General features: G+C 34.9%; 1 protein-coding gene across 1 annotated transcript in view; it reads left to right on the top strand.

The window, feature by feature from the left end:
- The window catches only part of tcerg1l (transcription elongation regulator 1 like), a 170,009-nt gene extending 148,306 nt beyond the window's left edge, over window positions 1-21,703 (top strand). Inside the window, exons 8-14 of the mRNA XM_022669105.2 lie at window positions 882-970; window positions 4,475-4,626; window positions 6,608-6,689; window positions 12,236-12,368; window positions 13,819-13,908; window positions 15,004-15,122; window positions 18,549-21,703. Coding sequence (XP_022524826.2) covers window positions 882-970; window positions 4,475-4,626; window positions 6,608-6,689; window positions 12,236-12,368; window positions 13,819-13,908; window positions 15,004-15,122; window positions 18,549-18,705 — 822 coding nt within the window. The 3' untranslated portion in view covers window positions 18,706-21,703. The remainder of the gene's footprint in view (window positions 1-881; window positions 971-4,474; window positions 4,627-6,607; window positions 6,690-12,235; window positions 12,369-13,818; window positions 13,909-15,003; window positions 15,123-18,548) is intronic.
- Window positions 21,704-22,111: the final 408 nt, after the last annotated feature.

A 22,111-nucleotide genomic window follows, 5' to 3' on the forward strand; every position in this document is an offset into this window, starting at 1 on the left:
CCACATTCTGCTATTAGCCTCCTAACCCTTGCAGTAGCAACGCTACTTGAACTTCATCATCCTGTGAGAAAAGATAGCAACGTGGACGTCACAGAATTATAAAAAACACATATTTTATATATTTAAAATATATAGGGATCTGTAGCCAGTTGCACGAGCTGGACATGAACATGAGTAAAATGAATATTGTTGTTTTATTCTATAAACTACAGACAATTTTTCTCCCAAATTCCAAAAAGAAAATATCGGCATTTAGAGCATTTATTTACAGATTTTTTTTTTTTTCATGCAACTTGACATCATGTCCTCCTCCACCAGTCTTACATACTGCTTTTGCATAACTTTATGCTGCTTCACTCCTGGTGCAAAAATTATTTCAAGCAGTTCAGTTTGGTTTGATGGCTTGTGATCATCCATCTTCCTCTTGATTATATTCCAGATTTTTTAATTAGTAGAATATCAAAGAAACTCATCATTTATAAGTGCTCTCTTATTATTATTTTTTTTCCAGAGCTATATTTTATTCTTCAACACTTTTGCTCTTATATTTTGTGTTTTGTTTGAAAGCTAGTTACCTATGTTTTAAATATATGTAAATAACATGACATAGATTATTACATATGCTCAAAATAGATAATTAGGCCTAAATCAGTGTTAAATGAAAGCAATTGCTCTTAATTGTGAATTTATTTAATTAACCTCCAGTGTAGACACACTTTCCTAAAGAGCATTGGTTAATGCAACATACAGCAAATCAGTGTGCATACTTCTTAAATAAGATTTTACAGTGCGGGCAGAAACAGGTTTTTAGCTTCTATAGAATAATAAACTATGCAAAATGATTTCACCTTTATGTGTATATGTGTGTTTTTAATACCCAGGATGAGCAGTTTAAGGTCAGCATGGAAATCGACAGCTCGCCCAAAGACAACCGACCTGTTGCATCGACGCCTGTACCAGGATCGCCATGGTAACCAACCTCCTAATAATCCAGAATAGTGCATATTTATTTGATTGACAGTTAGAAAGCTGAAGACTATAGTATGTCTCGGGAATCCACAGCAACCATTTATGGGGGTTTCTTTAGTTAGGATGTATTGCTAATGTAAAAATATACATATATATACTCGTCCTATTAAAAAGTTACATTAATGAGGTCCTGCATTAATGTATCTATCTTTTTTTCTTTCCCTAATATATATTTAATATTTTGAGATTTACTAAATTTACCTACAAAAAATTGATTTATACACTATCAATATAGCAAGTAAATTTAAGGTTGCTCTATTGTAAGACATTGGATTGGATATTTTATATCTTATACATCTGATAAAACTGCCATAACTGTTTATTTTTACAGATTGATCAAAAACATTATAAATGAATAGTGAAGTGATTTATCAGATTATGAAGAAACTCATAAGGAATTATGTAGTAACTTAAAAAAAAATAACTTGCCTTTTTGCATTTTTCTGAGGCTGGTAATTTTAAAGAACTAATCCTGTACAATAGAGGAAACTCTTGCTCTTCCTGTTTTTTCAAGGGTGGTCCTGATGAGTACCAGTTTCACCATCATAATGTTTTTGATGGTCTTTTCAGTGACTGCATTTGAGGATACTTTGAAAGTTCTTAAACATATATATATATATATATATATATTTTTTTTTTTAACAGATTGACTGACCTTTTTTTAAATGGTTCTTAAAGTCATTTTTTATTCTTTATTTAGTTGAGTAGTTGTTGCTTATCATAATCTGGATTAGAACATTACTCAAATAGAGCTATTCACTGTTTATCTGTAACATGAAATGGCAACTTTAACATTAAAGGGCAAGAAATCCAAGTAAATTCAAGTAATTAACTCTTGACGAGTTCAGCACAGCTGTTAACTGAAAGCCTGAATTCTAATTTGGTAGGTGACTCTACCTCATAAAACTGACTAAGGAAATATTGACAAGATGTGCAAAACTGCCATCTAAGCAATCTAAGAAGAGTCACCTCTATATATTGTTATTTTTTTAGCTATTCCTAGGTTTATATTCTGGTCGTAAAGTCATAAAGACAACCTTCTATCAAAATCAAATGAAAATATTTCGTTTCTTCTTCACATACAGGTATTTGCAAATTCTTATATTCGCAAATCATGCATGCATACATGCATAAGCACTGTAGTAAAACATAAAAGCCCCAGACCCAGAGCTCACTGAATTCTCCCCATCCTCCCAGTCCTGCACCAGAACAATGCCTTTGTTCCCCAAGCCCAACATCTCAGGCTGGCAGAGCAGCGGCTGTTCAGGACTGTTCCTGTGTTTTTTTTTTTGTTTTTTTTTTTTTTCTGTGCCATGGTGGGCGTAATGGTTTATCTCCGTCAGCTTTTGTTGACTGGTGGAGCTGAATTCACTCGGAAAAGGGTTTTACAATAAACATGTTGTGGATGACAGTGGATCAGAGCGACTCTCACTCCAGCCGCCGTGTGTTTATCTACTTCCTGCATTGCTCATATAGCACAAAGCCTGCAGGCAATTTAGGGCGTAGAGTACGCTCGGGTCGCCAGCCAGCTCCTTAAGCTGCTGTTCTGCAGGGACGTCTGAGGAGTTGAGATGATAGAGCGGAGACTCGTAACAAAGTTACAGGAAGGACAAATGGGGTATTGGTCCACCATCTGCCATCTGTTTGCAATATGAATAATGGCATATAAAGAAGACGGGGGCTTTATTGAAAGATGGTTTAATATCTAAAAGCCGGTGTGCCTCGCCTCAGAAGGCAGCTCAGACCCGGTGATGGGAGTCAAAATGAAATGTCAGAATTTGTTTGTCATGCTTGGCTTGAAGTCACATCAAATTACTTTGTGGACTCCTGAGGAATACACGATTCCTCTATTGGACGAGCAACAATAGAGGCATTTTGGGTTTGGGATGACATATGAATGAATTACCTTCACTAGGAGGGAGTTTAGAAGTGTCTCAAAGGAAAAGTTCTAGATATAGTAAAGTCACCAATGTTCCTTCTTACTGGAGATTTATCCTCAAACAAACTTTAGTTTATTTCAATCTTAAAATAAATAAATAAATAAATAAATAAAAAATACAAATTTAAAACAACAATAATATAAAATACAAGTAAAGTATGATAATAAGATAAGGTAAAAAATAAACGTGCAGTGAGGTAAAATGCTTTAGTTAAAAGCACAAGAAAAAAGTAGAGTTTTTAAGTAGACACTTTATAAGTAGGGACCTCCCAGTCAGGTTATCTTAAGCGATGTCAATGATCCACCAGCCTTAAGCTCTATCCGGATAGGATTCGTTTCTCAGTGGGTTCTGGGGTAATTTTCTCTTTTATGGGTTTTTTTTTTAATCCTCTGTGATTTTATTCCTGTCCAGAACGATCATCTACGTGTTTTTCTCAGACGTCCTCTGAGAAAATTACAGGCTGAATTATCTTCTGTTTTTCTCTGAACTCCGTGCTCCTCTGGTAATTTTAGTCCCGCCTGGACGCACATCTCTGAGTTTCGTCTCCTTGCCTTTAATAAAATAGCTATTTGTCCACTGCAACGTACCGTAATTACACTTTGGGCTCGCGTTTTCACGGAGATCCACGTAAAAAACACAACAGCGAGTGGAAATGGAGGAGCTACTGAACGTGTGTATGTCATGTGATTGAGACAGACTAAAAACTCTTTTCAATTGCAGTCCGGATGTAAACATTTTATCTCTGAGAAGAAGTGTGGAATATTTTTCACAGACTACCCCCTGATTAACTAATCCCGTTTTAAATGGGTTTAAGGGCTTAAATCGCTGCCAATATAATCTGAAGATTGCCAGTTCAAATCCTGGTCAAGCAGTTTGCCATCAGCTGCCGGAGCCCTGAGAGAGCAGAGTTGTCCTTGCTCTCTCTGGGTGGGTACAGTGCAGTAGATGGTGCTCTTTCTTTCCCCTCATCATTTCTAGGGTGATGTGGATCAGCACAAGGCTGCGTCTGTGAGCTGCTGTGTCAGAACAGAGTCGCTGCTCTTTCTTACGAGGCTTTAGCGCTGTGATGCTACTCGACAATGCTGCAGCATCAGCAGCAGCTCAAGAAGCTTCAGCAACCTGAATTCTAAATAATGTATTAATACATTCTAAATTATATATAAAGGCAAAGCAAAGAGAAACGAATCGATGCTCTTTAATTACAAACCTGTAACACAATCAAAACTTCTTTTATAGAGTTCCTGTTTCTTCCAGAGCATGATCCAGTGCTCCAGTGCCCCAAGCAGGACTAATAAAAATGACCCACCTTTATTCAGAAAGTCACATATTTTTAATTCTACAGAGAGGAAGTGTTGAAGGAGAACGTCCTTCCTGCAGTTTGCCCTCAGCAGCGAGAGCTCGGTGTGTTTTTGCATGCATGTCAGCCTCACTTCTCTCTCTCAGGCTGCAGCAGGTGTGTGTGTGTGTAAAAAAGTGTTTCCACTTATCTCTCTTTGTATCTGCAGGTGTGTAGTTTGGACAGGAGACGACAGAGTGTTCTTCTTCAACCCCACCATGCAGCTGTCTGTGTGGGATAAACCAGTGGATTTAAAAGATCGGGGAGACATCAATAAAATCATTGAAGATCCTCCACATAAACGCAAGAAAGACTCTCTGGGTAAGGGGCGTGTTTAACCATGGATGGAATGATGGATAGATGGAGCGATGGTTGGATGGATGGATGGATGGATGGATAGATAGTAGGATATGGATGGATAGATGGAGGGATTTATAGGGCTGAGTCCAGGTGTGTGCAATCAGTATGAGGGCGAACTGGAATGCAGATGAGTCAGTAGTGGTGGCTCTGTCTGTGTGTTGGGGAGTCTGACTGCCTGGTGGAAGAAGCTGTTGCAGAGTCTGGAAGTGGAGGCTCTGTGTGTGTTTTGAGGAGTCTGACTGCCTGGTGGAAGAAGCTGTTGCAGAGTCTGGTAGTGGAGGCTCTGTGTGTGTTTTGAAGAGTCTGACTGCCTGGTGGAAGAAGCTGTTGCAGAATCTGTTAGTAGTGGAGCCTCTGTGTGTTGAGGAGTCTGAATGCCTGGTGGAAGAAGCTGTTGCAAGGTCTGGTAGTGGAGGCTCTGTCTGAGTGTTGAGGAGTCTGACTGTCTGGTGGAAGAAGCTGTTGCAGAGTCTGCTAATGGAGGCTCTGTGTGTTGAGGAGTCTGACTGCCTGGTGGAAGAAGCTGTTGCAGAGTCTGAAAGTACTACTGAGGTTTCAGGTGCATGCTAGAACTGTAACAGTCCACAAAATCTCTTCACTCTATATAAGCAATGGACACAAAATATAAAATATACAGTATACAGTTCTGGGAAAAAATAAGAGAGCACGTTACTTTGATTTTACCAAATTGAAAACATCTGGAATATAATCAAGAGGAAGATGAAGGATCTTCAAAACAAGCCATCAAACCAAAATGAACTGCTTGAATTTTTGCACCAGGAGTAAAGCAGCATAAAGTTATCCAAAAGCAGTGTGTAAGACTGGTGGAGGAGAGAGAACATGATGCAAAGGTGGATGAAAACTGTAATTAAAAACTTTCAGGGTTATTCCACCAAATACTGATTTCTGAACTCTTAAAACTTCTGAAAGCATTGCATCCTTTTTTAGCTATTTCAGCCATTACTCATTTTCTGTAAATAAATGCTCTAAATGAGAATATTTTTATTTGAAATTTGGGAGAAATGTTGTCTGTAGTTTATAAAATAAAACAACAATGTTAATTTTACTCAAACATAAACCTATAAATAGCAAAATCAGAGAAACTGATTCAGAAACTGATTCAGAAACTGCTCTCTTCATTATTTTCAGAGCTTTATGTGTTAATTTTACCCATTGATAGATGGATTAGCTTGCTTTTTTCCTAGCTGGAGGAAGAAGCATTAGAGAGACGTGTGAATTCATCACTTGAGGGAAGTGTTAGCACAACGAGCGCCAAGTTTCTACATCTCTCTGCGTTCCCGTTATCAATTTGATGAACTCGAGCTATCGGTGTAATCCCTGCATAATCATAATGACGCTTATGCAACAGGATAATACCCAAAACTATTGACCTGCTGTTCTCGTGGATTAGCTAACAAAGGCTAATCTGATGCGACTGCCTCTGCAAATATTGAATGAGTTTTGATCCCATCTGAATGTTATTACCCGGCTGACTAGATTTCCCCCAAGCTTGTTCATCTTTATTGATTTAGCTTTATTGCAGTCGTCAGGCGATTGGCTATTGATGTTGGAGCCTTTCAAACAAATCAGGTATAGCAAACCAGATCCATCCAGATTAATCAATGCATTTTCACTTTATATCTGTTCTCACTGCATTCAGTTTAATCTGAGTTATTTAACACTTATGACAGTTGTGTCGGTGCAGACTTAAGACTACCTTTATAAAGGCTTTATAAATGGTAATAACGGGCATGCACTACACACCCCATACCTGCACCACTGCTTATACTCACACTGTCATACACACTTTAATTCCCTATAAAACTGTGAACTTTAAAAACTCACCCCAATTTAACAATGTAACTTTTTTTTTAATTAAGTGTTTATTAAAGCAGGAAAAATATGTTAATACATTTTCCTTTTTTTGCTTTTTTTTCTTCAGATGATGGCTCAAATTCTGCATCATCAGATGATGAGGACGATGATGATGAGGAAGATCATATATCCAAATCCAAACGTAACAAGTAGGTCGTCTATTTTTCTATACAGACAGAAAAGACTGATGATAAGCTGCATGTGGATTATTTGACTCCTATTCTGAACTAATTAACCAATATCAAATTTAAATTGCCATTTATTATGGGGGTGAATACATAATTTGTGGGGTCATATCACAAATGCAATTTGCAATGATTGATATGACAGGGGGCAACTAGCAATCAGCTTCTGGCAAGTAATGCAGACAGAATTTATTACCGCTAATGTAAATTACATAAATCTTCAGTGGACTTCAGTATAGGGAAAATCTAAATTCTCTTTTGTACCATCTCAAAACCTGACACTCCCACCCCCATGCTTAACAGGTTGGGGGAGTGATTCAATGTATATAATGGAATGCAGTGTTGGGTTTTCTTCAAAAACATCTGATTTCAACTCTTCAAATCTTCATTTAAAGTAAATGTTCCATTTTTTCATCCATCATCTGTACACAAAACTGTCTTGCAATTGTTTATTAATTATTAACTTTTACATGATATATTGTTTTTCTGCTCCACCTTAAATGCTGCAGTCTCTGCCGTATGTTGTACTATATTTAAGGTGGAACAGGAGCATTATGTAACTAGCTATCTAGCTATTGAGATGACGTACTAGTGTTCTTTTTTATGCTTGTTATAAATAAAATGTCCATAAAACATGTATTTAATATATTATATTTGTGTTTATGTAATAACAGTACTTCACATATACTATACATATGCTGTATATGTGAATTTTACACATTGATGCATGGATTAGCTTGCTTTCCAAGCTGGAGGAAGAAGCATTAAAGGCAGGTGAATTCATCACTTGAGGAAAGTGTTAGCACCATTTAAGGTGGAACAGGAAGGTTAGCTATCTAGCTACTGAGATGAACTGCTAGCATTGTTTAATGCTTGTTATGAATGAAATGTGCATACAACATACATATAAAATAGAGACTTCTTCTGTTTCTGAATCATTTTATCTAATTGTGCTATTTAGAGTATAAGTATATATTTGAATAAAATGAACATTTTTGTTTTATTCTGTAAACTAAGGACAACATTTCTCCCAAATTCCAAACAAAAATATTGTCATTTAGAGCATTTATTTACAGAAAATGAGAAATGACTGAAATAACAAGCAGACTTGTTTTTTTCAGACCTCAAATAATGCAAAGACAAAAAAAAGCTAAAATTCATGAAAATAATCAATATTTGATGGAATAACCCTGGATTTCAATCACAGTTTTTTAATGCATCTTGGCATCATGTTCTCCTCCACCAGTCTTACACACTGCTTTTGGATAACTTTATGCTGCTTTACTCCTGGTGCAAAAAATAATTCAAGCAGTTCAGTTTGGTGGTTTGATGGCTTGTGATCATCCATCTTCCTCTTGATTATATTCCAGAAATTCTGAAGGGTCATGAAGCCCCGACACTTAACAGTGATCTTGCTGAAATTCCACCTTAAACAGTTGTTTTTTCTGAAGATGCTCCTCGTGTGTGTTTAGACAGCAGGGCGTGCAACAGGTCCCCAGAATTTGCATTGCGAGGAGATTTCTTATTTGCATTCGGTGAAAAAGTTGTTTTATTTATTTCATTTCCACACAGCTTATGTTCAATCTGTTATTTTTCCTGAAGTGAAGTCAAAGCTGGAGCCCAGGGACTGAGTAATTTCAATAATAAGCATTTCAACTAAATTCTAAGTGAAGCTTAAATGTGGACTAACCATCTGTTAATCTGCAGACAGTACACAACAAAATCCCCAGTGTCGAATTAACAGCCTGTATGTTGAAGTAACAAGTACAGCATTCATTTACATACAGCTCGACCCAAGTGTAAGGGATTTAATGTGGCGTGATCTTATAAAAGCTTAGCCTGGTGCCGTTTAGCTGCTACGTTTTTAGAATATAGTTAAAAAAAAAAAAACAGTACCACTTTAAAATAAGGCTGCTTTATAAAGGGTTTAGAGAATTTAAGTTTAAAAAGGAATTTATTAATGGTTATTAATTAGGTCATAAACCATTAACAAGCAGTTATATCACATGCATAAGAAGGGCAACAGTGGCATGTCATCAAATAGTGATACTGTGATTCTACGTCCATTTATACTGTTAAACCTCAGATCTTACTAGATACTATTCCTACTTTGTCTTTTCCATCAGTCAGCATTATTTTGCATATCTGTTAATAACTTTAATTTAATATTAATACTTAATTAGAATAACATATTAATTTACTAAACTGGCATTCTATATTATTTATTATTATTAGATATGTTTAAAAAGTTATTTTTCCCATTGTTGATTCTATTAATGTGTTTATTAAGTGCTTATTAATTGTGTTTTAAAGTATTTGCAACTTCATTATTAACCATTAATAAACTTCCTTATGAACTGATTATAAACCCTTTATAAATATAATATTTTAAAGTGGTACCAAAATAAACATAAATATTTAGTAAATGCATGCAGCACTGCTGGGCACAGAAACGGGTTTGGAATGGATACAGGACATTTGAATTCCCAGTATGACTGAAGGTGCCAATGGATTGTGTGGCAACAATTGAATAAACTTAAATTGGCTAAATTAGATTTTGGGCTCAAGGCAAAGCAAACCATCTCAAAACCTGACACTCCCGCCCCCATGCTTAACAGGTCGGGGAAGTGAAATTTAACGCAGTGTTGGGTTTTCTTCAAAAACATCTGATTTCAACTCTTCAGATCTTCATTTAAACTAAAATGTTAAATTTTCCATCTTTTTCCATGCAGTGTCGTCTTGATTGTGATAAAATTCCAGATGTTCAACAACAGTTTTCCTTTGGCTAATTAATCTATATATACATTATAATACACACCTTGTTTTTTGCTTTTTGTTGTGTTGAAATAATACCCAATATGTTGAAAGTCAAAAAGCTAAAGTTTGGAAAATCCAACATTATATTTTTAGGACATTTATGTAAAAAATATTTTATGTTTTCCCCATTTTTAATAGACAGTAAGATTTGATGAGCCAATGGAATGTGTTGCAACTAGGGACTAAATTGAGAAATTGGTAAGCCATGCTCATCCCAATGCACCAAACCGGCCAAATTATGATACTCCCACCCTCATGCTTAACAGTTGGATGAATTTCTACAATTCTGTGTTTGGTGTTTGATTTTGGCAAAATCATAGTTTTCATTTAAACCAAATTGATTTGTAATGGACTCATTTGCCCACAAAACTTTTTTTGGCATATTAATGAAGTCCTTTGGAACAGTAATGGCTCCATTTTTATTAACCTACAATTTCACATAATTCTTGTTAAATGTTTTTTTTCACATTTCAACTAAATTCTTATTAAAACTTTAATGTGGATCAATCGTTTGAAGTGTGCAATATCGAACAGATCTTATGTTTTGTCCATTTTGTTTCCCAGTAAGACTGGAGGCGCCAATGGCTTGATTTGCAGCAAGTAAACAAATTATTTATTTGGGAAGCAGCTCTGATCCCAAGACAGCAAACCAGCTCCAATCCATGCCCATACTGCCATCCCCATGTTTAACAGCTGGAATTATGTTCTCATATTGAAATGCAGACTTAATTATTCTCATTTAAACCCCAGCATATTCTTCCAGTGGTTTTCTGGCTTATTCATGTGGTCTTGAATGGAATTCAGATGGACAGCAGTGGAGTTCCTTTGGGAGAACAGTGGCTTCTCCTTGCTATCCTGCCATGCACATGATTCTTTTTCAATGTTTTTCCAGGAACAGATCAATTCCAAACATAAATTCTGCTTCGTTTAAAACTCAAAACTTTAAAACAAAACCATTTGTTCATCTGTGTTGACGTAACATCAACAATGTTGAAGTAATAGTTAAATTTTTCAATACCAAGAATATTATTTTCAGCACAATATTAAGGACAGATGTGATGTTTTAAACTTTTTAATTCCCAATAACATTTAATAAGACAGTGGATGTGTTGCAGCAATTGATGCTGGCAATCAGTTATTTTGCTAAGGCAGCAAACTAGCTCCAAATCATGATGCTGCCACCCCCATGCTTAACAGCTGGCATCAATTTTGTACTGAAATTTAGTGTTTACTCTGGATTAATTTGCCCACAGAACATTCTTTCATTGGTTTTCTGGCCATTAAGTGAACACAATTCAAATGGACATCAGTGTTCCTTTGGAATAGTTGAGGCTGCTTCCTGCTTCCTTGCTTTACTGCTATACACATAATTCTCGTTTATTATTTTCCCAGGATTTTCCCAGCAAATAGTTATTCCAAAAAGAAATTGAACTAAATTCTTATGCAAACTAAAATGGGAACTAACTATCTGTTAATATTTTAGTAACTTAGAAACTTAGACATTTAGCAGAATGTAAGCTTAGAAAACTGGCCCATTTTGCACCTTATGTCAATTCATAGAAGGAGCTCAAGTTCATCTGAGATCAAAAAAAGTTTTTTTGGCTATTTGAGATATATAATCAAGGTTAATTCATTCTTCTTGGCCAAAGTGCTGGAAAATATAGTATTTCAGTAACTATTTCAGTTATATGTTCCATTCAAAGCCTTGAGATCTGCTGACCAGCTTCTTCTGAAGGTTTGATGCACCAATAAAAAACTAATGACTGGTGACTGAGCTTTTTCAGTGGTGGCCTCCAAAGTCCATAACCCTACTGCTCCCAAGGCAGAAAAGCAGCTCCAAACTATGATACTGTGGATTAACTATTAGATCAAACCCTTAAAGGGTAGGTTCCCCTAGGAGTTATTTAAAGAACAAGCCTAATCGTAAAAAAATATCCATTCAGTATGCTGTATAGTTCAAATCTAGACTAGTGTTGAATTACAGTAACACCCATCAACAGTCTATTTCTACACCTTGCTACCACATAGTTAAAATAACATTTTTTTAAGAATTTATCTACACTGATGGGTGTGGTGGTCTGGAAGTGAAGTGTGTTCAGGTACATTTCTGGCAGCAGGAAATACAGGAGCTCCACTGACTGATTTAAACCCTGACAACAGTCAACAATCAGCCACCCAATCCTATCGTAGCCAAGCAGGAGCATTATTCACAATGCAGAGCATAAATATACCTTTTACATCAAGAATTAAAATAACACTGCTGTTCCCTTAAATGTGAACCAGCAGCTCAGTATTCTCTGCTGAGATGCAAAAAAAGTGTCACGCTGTTAAGATATGAACACCCCAAAGTCAAAGGGAATGACAGGTGACACACTGATAGTTTATTTTACATTGCACCCAAAATTAACCACATCCATGATTAATTAAGATAATTAGTCCATGCCAGGTGTAAATTTTGCACCCTTACAATACCAAAGACACACGACACGCTTTAAATCCAGCTGCACGATGCGCAATATACAATATATACTGGTGCACTACAGATCGTTAATATAGGGCCCTCTTTGTTGAACAGATTAAATTTTTTGGATTAATAACGAATGAATTGCCCTGAATTGTTTACAGGACTTGTTGATGATGTTGATGATGTTAATGAGATATCTTTTCTTTAACCCTTTCTGTTTCCCGTTAAGATTGGAGGAACCGATGGATTGTGTTCCAGCAAGCGATGAAAACAACACAGAACGATGCAAAACATCTAATCAGATGGTTCTACCTCTCGAACTGCGGATCACACACTTCAGAGATATGCTGCTGGAGAGAGGGGTGAGCAGCCTAACAGCTAAACACTGTAATTAATACCACGATTAGCTTAAACTCAAACAAATGACTGTATTTTTTTGCACTATAAGGCACACCGTTGTATAAGGCACACTTCCAATGAACGTCTATTTTCTGGTCTATTTTTATACATAAGGAGCTACGGTTATAAGTTGCATTTTAAGAGACATTTCTTATTCAGCAGGTCCTGCTGTTGGGTAGTTAAGTAAAGTTAAGTAAAGCTAAGCTAAGTAAACAAAACTGTGATAAAACAAATACTTTCTTTTAAAGTCAAACGAGCTCTGGATACTAATTTACACAGATTTCTCTCCTGAAAACCCCTTGGGGTTTCTGACTAACGCTCACCATCAGTGTGTAGTGATTCCCCCTGGGCTACCTTAGAAATAAATCAACTTCTCCTTTAGTTGTGAAAACTTGATGTTTTAATCTATGCTAACTCAAGTTTTCATTCCTCATTACTTTAAAAAATTGGTAACTTGGATGGTCCATTTGATGGCCTCTTTGATGCTCAACTGACATTCAACTACATGTCTATTAAATGCAAATTAACTAAAAGGTGAAAGTAAATGATTCTCTATTAAATATAACCCTACATTCAACTCTAATCCAAACGCTTATTTTAATATTTTAGGATTGAGTTTAGGGTTAGATTTTAAGCTTAGGTTAAGGTTAGGGTAAGGGTTAGGTGTAGGGTTTGATTTTATGGTTGATTAAGGGTTAAGGTTAGGGTTAGGTGTAGGGTTAGGTTCTATTTTGAATCATTTACTTTCAACATAGTGTTAAGTTAAATTTAATGGACATTCAATTCAGTGTTAGTTGAATGTCAGTTGAGCATCAACAAGGGCATAAAATGGACCATCCAAGTAAAGTGTTACCAAAAAAATTGAGCAAACCGGCTCAACTTAAACTCAGCTTATCCGGTCATACAGTATAACAAAAAAAAAAGTTAAATCAACTTCCCCTTTAGTTGTAATAACTTGATGTTTTAGTTATACTAACGTAAGTTTTCTTCACCTATGACTTAACTTTTTAAGGCAACCGATTTCCTCATTTTTTTTTAAGTAAATTCAACTTATCCTGGTTTACAGAAGCATAAATTGACTTTAAGACCAGAAGAACAGAGTTTTTTTTTTTTTTTTTTTTTGATTTAGCATAGTTAGAAGAGTGTATTAAACTGTGTTCAGAGATGTTTTCCAGAGTTAAACTGAAGGTCAACACCACCTTCTTGAACACATTGTGAAAGAAAGCACTCTATTGAAATAATCTCCTGCAGGTGAAGAGGATCCTCTTATCTAATTCTTCTCTCCACGCTGTTTATTTGACTGGAACCCCAGTAAACAGATTTTAGCTGACCCCCGGGTGTCTGATATGATTGCCTGTGTTATTGCTGTGTGTCTGAGAGAGCTGTGTGTGTTTTTTCCCGTCTCGTCGTCAGGTTTCCGCTTTCTCTACGTGGGAGAAGGAATTACACAAAATCGTATTTGATCCTCGGTACCTCCTGCTGGGTCCGGAGGAGCGTAAACAGGTAGGACACCGGATCAGCTCTTACCCTCACCTTGACCTTCTTAACCATTACAACTCTAGTCTGTTTTGGTGTGTTTTTTCTTCTCCGTTTTTGTTTTCAGTTCCTCTTTTTCAGGTCTTATAACACAGTAATTATATCAGACAGACACATGCCCTGATCTCTTTTACTCCAGAAGACATACGGCTGCTCAAAAATATAATAATTTCAAATGTAAAAGGAAGCAGAATTGTTATACTTTCCCGGAACTGATCATGATTTGATCAAAATTTTACCAAGCGCCTGTTTTTTTGAATGTCTAGACTTTAAATATATATTTACACCTAAGATATCTTTTCAAAAATGTTTAGACTAGAGTGTTAATGAGTTACAAAAAAGCATAAGAACATTGATGATATATAGTTTATTACATGGCCTGTTAATTATTACTTTGATAAAATACATGGAGAAACAGCATCAGGCGGATTTATTTTATTTTTCTTGATAATCAATAATCACACCTCTAGGATACATGTAGATTAACTTATTAAAAACTGACACTCAGAGCAGCCTATGCCTTTCGGTATTTTGAGGATCAGGACACACAAAGAAAACTATAGTAAACTATATACAAAAATGTAAACTTTTTTTTGTCTAAATAAATAAAAATGTTTAGTGCAAAATAACTACTAAGTAAAAAAGTGCAAGTAAAATAAAAACTATATAAAGTAGTGCGCACACCATACCTAGCTTTAGTTTGAGTAAAGCAGGTAGTTTCACACATTTTCTGTGGACACTTTTGAGTCTTTATTTACTGAAATTATTTGGTTTGAAACATCATATAAATATGCTTGAAGCACTAAAGGTAAATAATATTATCCATATATGGATTATGTTGATGTGTGAAGGGATTCCTGAGTAATTAAACTGAGAACACAAGGCGCGATTTTGGAAGGAAAATCCGTTCGTAGGTTTCTAAGGGTAAACTGAGCCTCAGACTCCCAGCATGCACCTCGGCCTCAGCTCCTCACGCCCCCGGCCTCTTGCTGATGTTGTTCACAGTGACCTTGTTACAGAACCTCGCCACTCATCCACTTCTGTCTCCGTGTTTCTCCGCAGATTTTCGATCAGTTCGTCAAAGCCAGGATAAAAGAAGAGTACAAGGAGAGGAAGAGCAAACTGCAGCAGGGAAAGGAAGAGTTCCGGAAGCTGCTGGAAGAGTCAAAAATCACGTCCAAGTACGTTTCTGTTCATTTCATTTACAAGCTTTTACAAAAAAACTAAAAAACTTGGTACCACTTTAAAATAAGACTACCTTTATAAAATGTTTATAAATGGTTTACAATTAGTTTATTAATGGTTACTAATTAGGTTGTAAATGCCTTAAAAAAATCATTAATAATCAGTTATAACAACAGTATAGATGGCTGTGGGTTCACTATTTGGCAAACAACAGGTCATTGTTGCCCTTTCTACGTATGTGTTATTATTAACTGATTATTGATAATTTTTAAGGCATTTACAACCTAATAAGTAACCAATAATAAACTAATTGTAAACCATTTATAAACCCTTTATAAAGGTAGTCTTATTTTAAAGTGGTACCAAAAACTTACTGGTAAACTTTTATAATATGTTTCCTGCAATATTCCCTCTCAAAATTAGCCTTAGAATTAGAAGAAAATTTGAAGATTTTTTTTTTTTTTTGTGTGATGTCATTTTATCTACATAAAAACGAATAAATCAGTGAAATGTAAAGGTGGATTGCATTAATTATTATATGTTTTAACTAATTTTATCTACCAATTCTGCAAGGATTTCATTACCAGTTAATAGTTTGGACACACCTCTTCTCATTCATTGTGTTTTTTATGATTAGAGAGGAATCTTTTTGCCCACATATATGTATGACCCTGTTATTACATATGTTGTTAATGAGTAACTACACACTATTTACACTTATTACACTTATTATAAAGTGTAACCTTTCTTTTTTTTTCACAGTGTAGCTTATTTAATGTTCTTATGTAATCTTTGACTATGAAGTTATTATGCTTTGCAGTTTATAGTTTATAAATGTATAGTGTAAACATTTTTATTTTAACATGTACTGAATATTGTACTGAATATGTATTTTATGAAAAAATATTAATTTTGTTTTTTTTTTAGTTGTTCAATCTTACTTATTTTACAATAACACATGCAGAATTATTTACTAAAAAGTTTTGTTTTTTCATATGAATGACTACAGATCAATTAAAAAAATAAAAAACTTTTGACTGATACTGTAAATTTTAAATGGTAGTACAGCTGTAATAAAGCTGCATCAATGTGTATTTAATCAGTAGTTACACTGTTATTACATGTATCTTATGGAAAATATATGCATATATATATATTTTTTTTTATTTTAGTTATGTTTGGCAATCCTACTTATTTTATGCAATATTTTTTTCTAAAATTGAATAATTGAAAAGTCTATTTTTTTTTTTATGTCTCACTGGATGTATTGATGAAAGATCTCTGGCCCCACATGCATGACCCCTGACTTATTTCTGCAGGTATTGAGTGAATAATTAATGAGATGTGTGCTGCAGGTCTGAGCTTCTTTGAGTTTGTATGTTTGATGATAACCTTGTTTCCTGTGTGAGCTCCCTGACGGAGGCGATGAAAGTCCTGCAGACTCTGCTGGGATCAGGACGCTGTTTGAAGTCTAGCTTGTTGCTTCCTGAATAAAGTTCCTGCTCCTGTTTCATAATGATCTTCCTCCTGCTTCATTTACAGGACACAGTTAGATATGGAGCTACAGCTGGATTGAGGATTGGCCAAATGAAAAATATATGAGGATAAATGTGCACTAATTTGCACTAAAAAGATGGGAAATGTCTCTGAGATGTTCAGCTAATGATTGAAAAGTGATACAAGACACAAGAGAGAGACAGAGGAGCATCCCAGGCTGATCTGGACTTCACTTACATGACACTCGCACCTGTGTTCCTGTCTATATATACCCCCTACTTTTGTTTTAGTTATTTGCCTGGATATACTAATAGGTGTATGTACATTTTTAATGTGTGGTTTTGTCAGTTAGCAACATTTAGGCTTGTGACAATTGTGATGCGTTGGTGGTGTATGAGGTGTTAGTATGTGTTGTGCTGATGGTACAAGTGGATTAGATACAGCGGTGCTGTTGGAGTTCTTAAACAATGTCTGGCAAGGATATATTTCCTTCTCCAGTTAGTCCTAAATTCCTAGAATGCTGTCACGCTTTCCTCTGTCTTCCAAGCTGATCTTGACTCCACATAATCACTCGCTCTCATTCACCTGAGTATTGATTATTGTCACCTGTGTTCCTCTCTATATATACCCCATTCTTTTATTTCAGTTATTTGCCAGGATATACTAAAATATTTTTAAGGTCTTTTTTGTCAGTTAGCGACACTTAGGTTAGCGACACTTGTGATGCATTGGTGGTGTATGAGGTGTTAGTGCTGTCACGCTTCCCTCTGTCTACCAAGCTGATCTGGACTCCACTTACATGAAACTCACCTGCTCTCACCTGTCACCTGACTATTGATTGTTTTCACCTGTTTTCATGTCTATATATACCCCCTTCTTCTGTTCAGTTATTTGCCATGATATACTAATAGGTGTACGTATGTTTCTAATGTGTGTTTTGTCAGTTAGCGACACTTAGGTTAGTGACACTTGTGATTGGTGGTGTATGAGGTATTTGTGTGTGCTAGTGCTGCTGGAGTTCTTAAACACTGTCTGGCAGTGAGATATTTCCTTCTCCAATTAGTCCTAAATTCCTAGAATGCTGTCACGCTTTACTCTGTCTCCCAGGCTGATCTGGACTCCACATAGTTTCCCATAATAACATGAAACTCACTCGCTCTCAGTCACCTGAGTATTGATTGTTGTCACCTGTGTTCCTGTATATATATATATATATATATATATATATATATATATATATATATATATATATATATATACCCCCTTCTTTTGTTCAGTTATTTGCCGTGATATACTAAATGTGACTTGATCATGAGAATGTGCATTCTCCTCCAGTTTCATTTTAGGTTTTTAATGTGTTTTTTGTCAGTTAGCAGCACGTAGGTTAGCGGCAATTAGAGGTGTGTAGTGCTGACGATACGAGTGGATCAGATACACACTAGCAGAGAAAGAAATTTCTCCAGTTAGTTGTAATTTCTAAACGACTAGGAAAGGAAAGGAAGAGCAAAATTACAAGCTGACAGCTCCCTAGATAAGAGCAACTAAATGCGTCTTTAATGAGTATTTTGTTGTTTTGGTTTGTTTAACACTTTTAATACATTACTTCATGATTCCTTATGTGTTCCTTCATAGTCTGAGATTCTCAGATTCTCAGGTTGCTGAGAAGTTTTTTAAATAAAGATACATACTACCCCCCCCCCCCACACACACACATATATACTCTTCAATATACCAAATTGAAACACAAAACGTACAATAACTGCATAAAACCTGCATTAAAGCACAAAAACAGCAGCAGCTCAGATTGGCGTTAGGTGCTCAGATTGAACAGTGGTGAATCTTCTCACTGGTGAAATGGAAAATTGAATGTCTCCAGTGGTCTGTAAGAACATGCATGATTTATTCCCCCGCTTTGTCTCTCGTAGGTCAACTTTCAAAGAGTTCTCGGAGAAGTACAGCCGAGACCCTCGCTTCAAACAGGTCCCAAAACCCAAAGACCAGGAGCTCCTGTTCTCGCAGTTCGTCAGCGGCCTGAAGAAGCGCGATAAAGAAAATCGAATGAGGCTGAGGAAGATGAGATGAAGGCTCGCCAGCCTGTGAATAAACTGCTCTACTGATTTATTTTACTTATTTTTTTCTGCAGAGTACTGTGACAGGATCACCGAACAGTATGTCCTCTACTCAAACTGCACAATGACACAATCTGTCTAAAGCATCTGACTGAGCAAAAAACGCTGGCAACAAAAATATATATATAAAAAAAATACACTCTGCACGCCATCGGCGGTCCACGATTCACTCCGAATACAATCCTGATTTTTGGAAGGTTGTTAATGTTAATAATAATAATAATAATAATAATAATAATAATAATAATAATAATAATAATAATAATAATAATAATAATGATAATAATAATAATGAAGAATCAGAGTCAGTCTGGTTCGACTCTAGAGATGGTTCAACTCTGGAGACTCAACCTGTTTCATATTGAAGCTCCTACAATTCAGTGTTGCAAGATGTCACAATAAATAAAAAGAGAAATAAAATGTTAATATGAGTTAATATAAGTTATTATGAGTTCATATGAGTTATTATGAGTTATTATGACGTAATCTGTACTGTACTGAAGCCATCTGACCTGAGCACACAGGTGTGAACTGATTTTTAAAGGTGATTGTGTAAATAGATGTGGATAACCCAGCGCTGTAATTAAGATGATTTTGTGGGCGTGTCCGGTCCGTGTGTGGGCGTTTCTGGAGATGTTCGGTTCTCCACAGCATCTGTGAGGATCAACAAGCTGTTGTGTTTTTTTTTTCTCGGTGGGTTTTTAAAATGTTGTCCAAAAAAAAAAAAAAAAAAAAAATTCACTGTGGTAAAAATTGTTCTGGTATTATGATGTAGGATGATGATGATGATGATGATGATGATGATGATGATGATGAAGTTTGACTCTTTAGCACAAGTGTTCATAAATTCCTCTTTAAAATCCAGCTGAAAAGGGACTGTTTCACTCCTTATCAATGCAATTTATTAATTTAAGTTATTTTTTTTATTAATTGATTGACTTGTGTTTGTTAAAGCTTGATTGAATTGTTAATTGGTTGCTTGGATGATTGATTGACTGATTCACTGATTGGAATAGTTTTTATTGTTCAGCTTTGTCAGTGCCATTTATAGTATTTAATCATTTATGGATTAATTGATTGATTGATTGATTGATTGATTGATTGATTGATTTATTGATTGGTTGGTTGATTGGCTGATTGGCCGATTGATTGGGATAGTTTTAATTGTCCAGCTTTGCCAGTGCCATTGATTTATTTAAGTTAATTTATTCATTTATTGATTGATTGGTTTATTTATTAATTAGGATAGTTTTAACTGTCCAGATTTGTCAGTGCCATTTATTTATTTGTTTGTATTTATTAATGATTGATTGAATTGTCTGTTGGTTGCTTGAGTTAATTGATTGATTGTTTGATTGGGAAAGTTTTTATTGTTCAGCCATGTCAGTGCCATTTACAGTATTTAATTATTTGAGGATTAATTAATTTAATTGATTGATTGATTGGCTACTTGACTGGGATATTTTTAATTGTGAAGCTTTGTCAGTGGCATTTTTATTTATTTTTTTTGTATTTATTATTTTTATTTTTAGAGCCTGATTGAATGGTTGATTGGTTGTTTGGTTGGTTGGTTGATTGATTGATTGACTAATTAGGATAGTTTTCATTGTCCCGATTTGTCAGTGCCATTTATTTAAATATATTTTTTGTATTTACTATTTTTATTTTTTTAAAGGTTGTTCGAATGGTTGATTGATTGGTTGATTGGTTGATTGATTGATTGATTGACTGATTATATATTGTTATATGTAAAGTAACTGTGCAGCGTGTTATGCAATGTTCACCTTCATATTCCACAGTCAACCTGTTCAAATGTTTATTTTACATTTATTTTAATTGTGTAACATATAATACTTACAAAAAAACATCATACAAAAAATGTCTAAATATTTTCATTAATTTGTTGATGTAATGCTTGTTTTATTTGCTTTTAATATAGTTTTAATTGTCCAGATTTTTTTTTATTATAGAATGGCTGATTGTTTGGTTGGATGATTGGTTTATTGATTGGGATAGTTTTAATTTTCCAGCTTTTCAGTGAAATTCATTTATTTATTTAATTCATTTATTTATTGGTTTATTAATTGACTAGGATAGTTTTCTTTTTTTAGATGTACCATGCTGTAAAAATTGTTTTTCAAATAAAAAAAGATTTGTCTTTTTCAAGAAGGTTACTTTAATTTGGAAATATGTTAGTAAACCTATCAGTAACTGTTTGAAGTTGATAAAAATCTGTTTTTAAAAGCTTTATTTAGCTTGATTAGAATTTACAGGTTCATTAAGGCTTTTATTTCACTGTTACCCACCACTTTTATAGCTCACACAGAGACACAGCCGGAGATTTCATCAGAAGAAACCGGAGAGATGAGCAGTGAAGATTTTATTACATTTATTTTATTTTCAATTCTCTACATTATTGTATGTTTTGATAAAAATATTTTCTGTTAAAGAGACCCTGTGATGGAAAAAGGAGAACCCTTGCTGTTTTGAAATAAATGACTTTAATGTACAATGTAAAAAAAAATAATCACTGACTTTTCATCATTGACTATTATTAATGAAAACTAAACCAAAAGAGCACACAAACCAGGTCATGCATTGTTTTGTAGTCATCGTCATGCCGATATTAAGGGTCTGACTTCAGTTTTCAGTGAGAAAACGTGACATAAATGTTTTTTTCAGAATTTATCACAATTTTTAATATTCTTGTAATATTCTTACCAAACTGAACTGCTAGAATTTTTGCACCAGGAGTAAAGCAGCATAAAGTTATCCAAAAGCAGTGTGTAAGACTGGTGGAGGAGAACATGATGACAAGATGCATGAAATAAACTGTGATTAAAAACCAACCAGGGTTATTCCACCAAATATTGATTATTTCTGAACTCTTAAAACTTTATGAATATGAACTTGTTTTCTTTGCATTATTTGAGGTCTGAAAGCTCTGCATGTTTTTTTATTTTTTTATTTATAGAATAAATAAACTGACTGAATACAACCTAGACAGTCAGACGTTCATCGTTATCTTGGCAGTGAATTCTCACCACAGGAACATTCATTTGCGAGTGCATCCCCATTTTTATGGAAGCATTGAACATGTCCAGGCAACTGCATCATTGAAATAGCAATCCGCCAACTCATAAAACCTCTCAAAAGAAATTGTTACTTTAATTGGCCTTAACCATCCCTTAAAGGTAAGTGTGTTGCAGAGAAATATATATATATATATATATATATATATATATATATATATATATATATATATATATATATATATATATATATATATATATATATATAGTTATATAGAGTTACAAAAAATATGCTGTCCACCTTCCTATATGAATTTCACTAAAACT

Source organism: Astyanax mexicanus, chromosome 15 (genome assembly GCF_023375975.1).
Source record: "Astyanax mexicanus isolate ESR-SI-001 chromosome 15, AstMex3_surface, whole genome shotgun sequence".
Lineage (NCBI taxonomy): Eukaryota > Metazoa > Chordata > Actinopteri > Characiformes > Acestrorhamphidae > Astyanax > Astyanax mexicanus.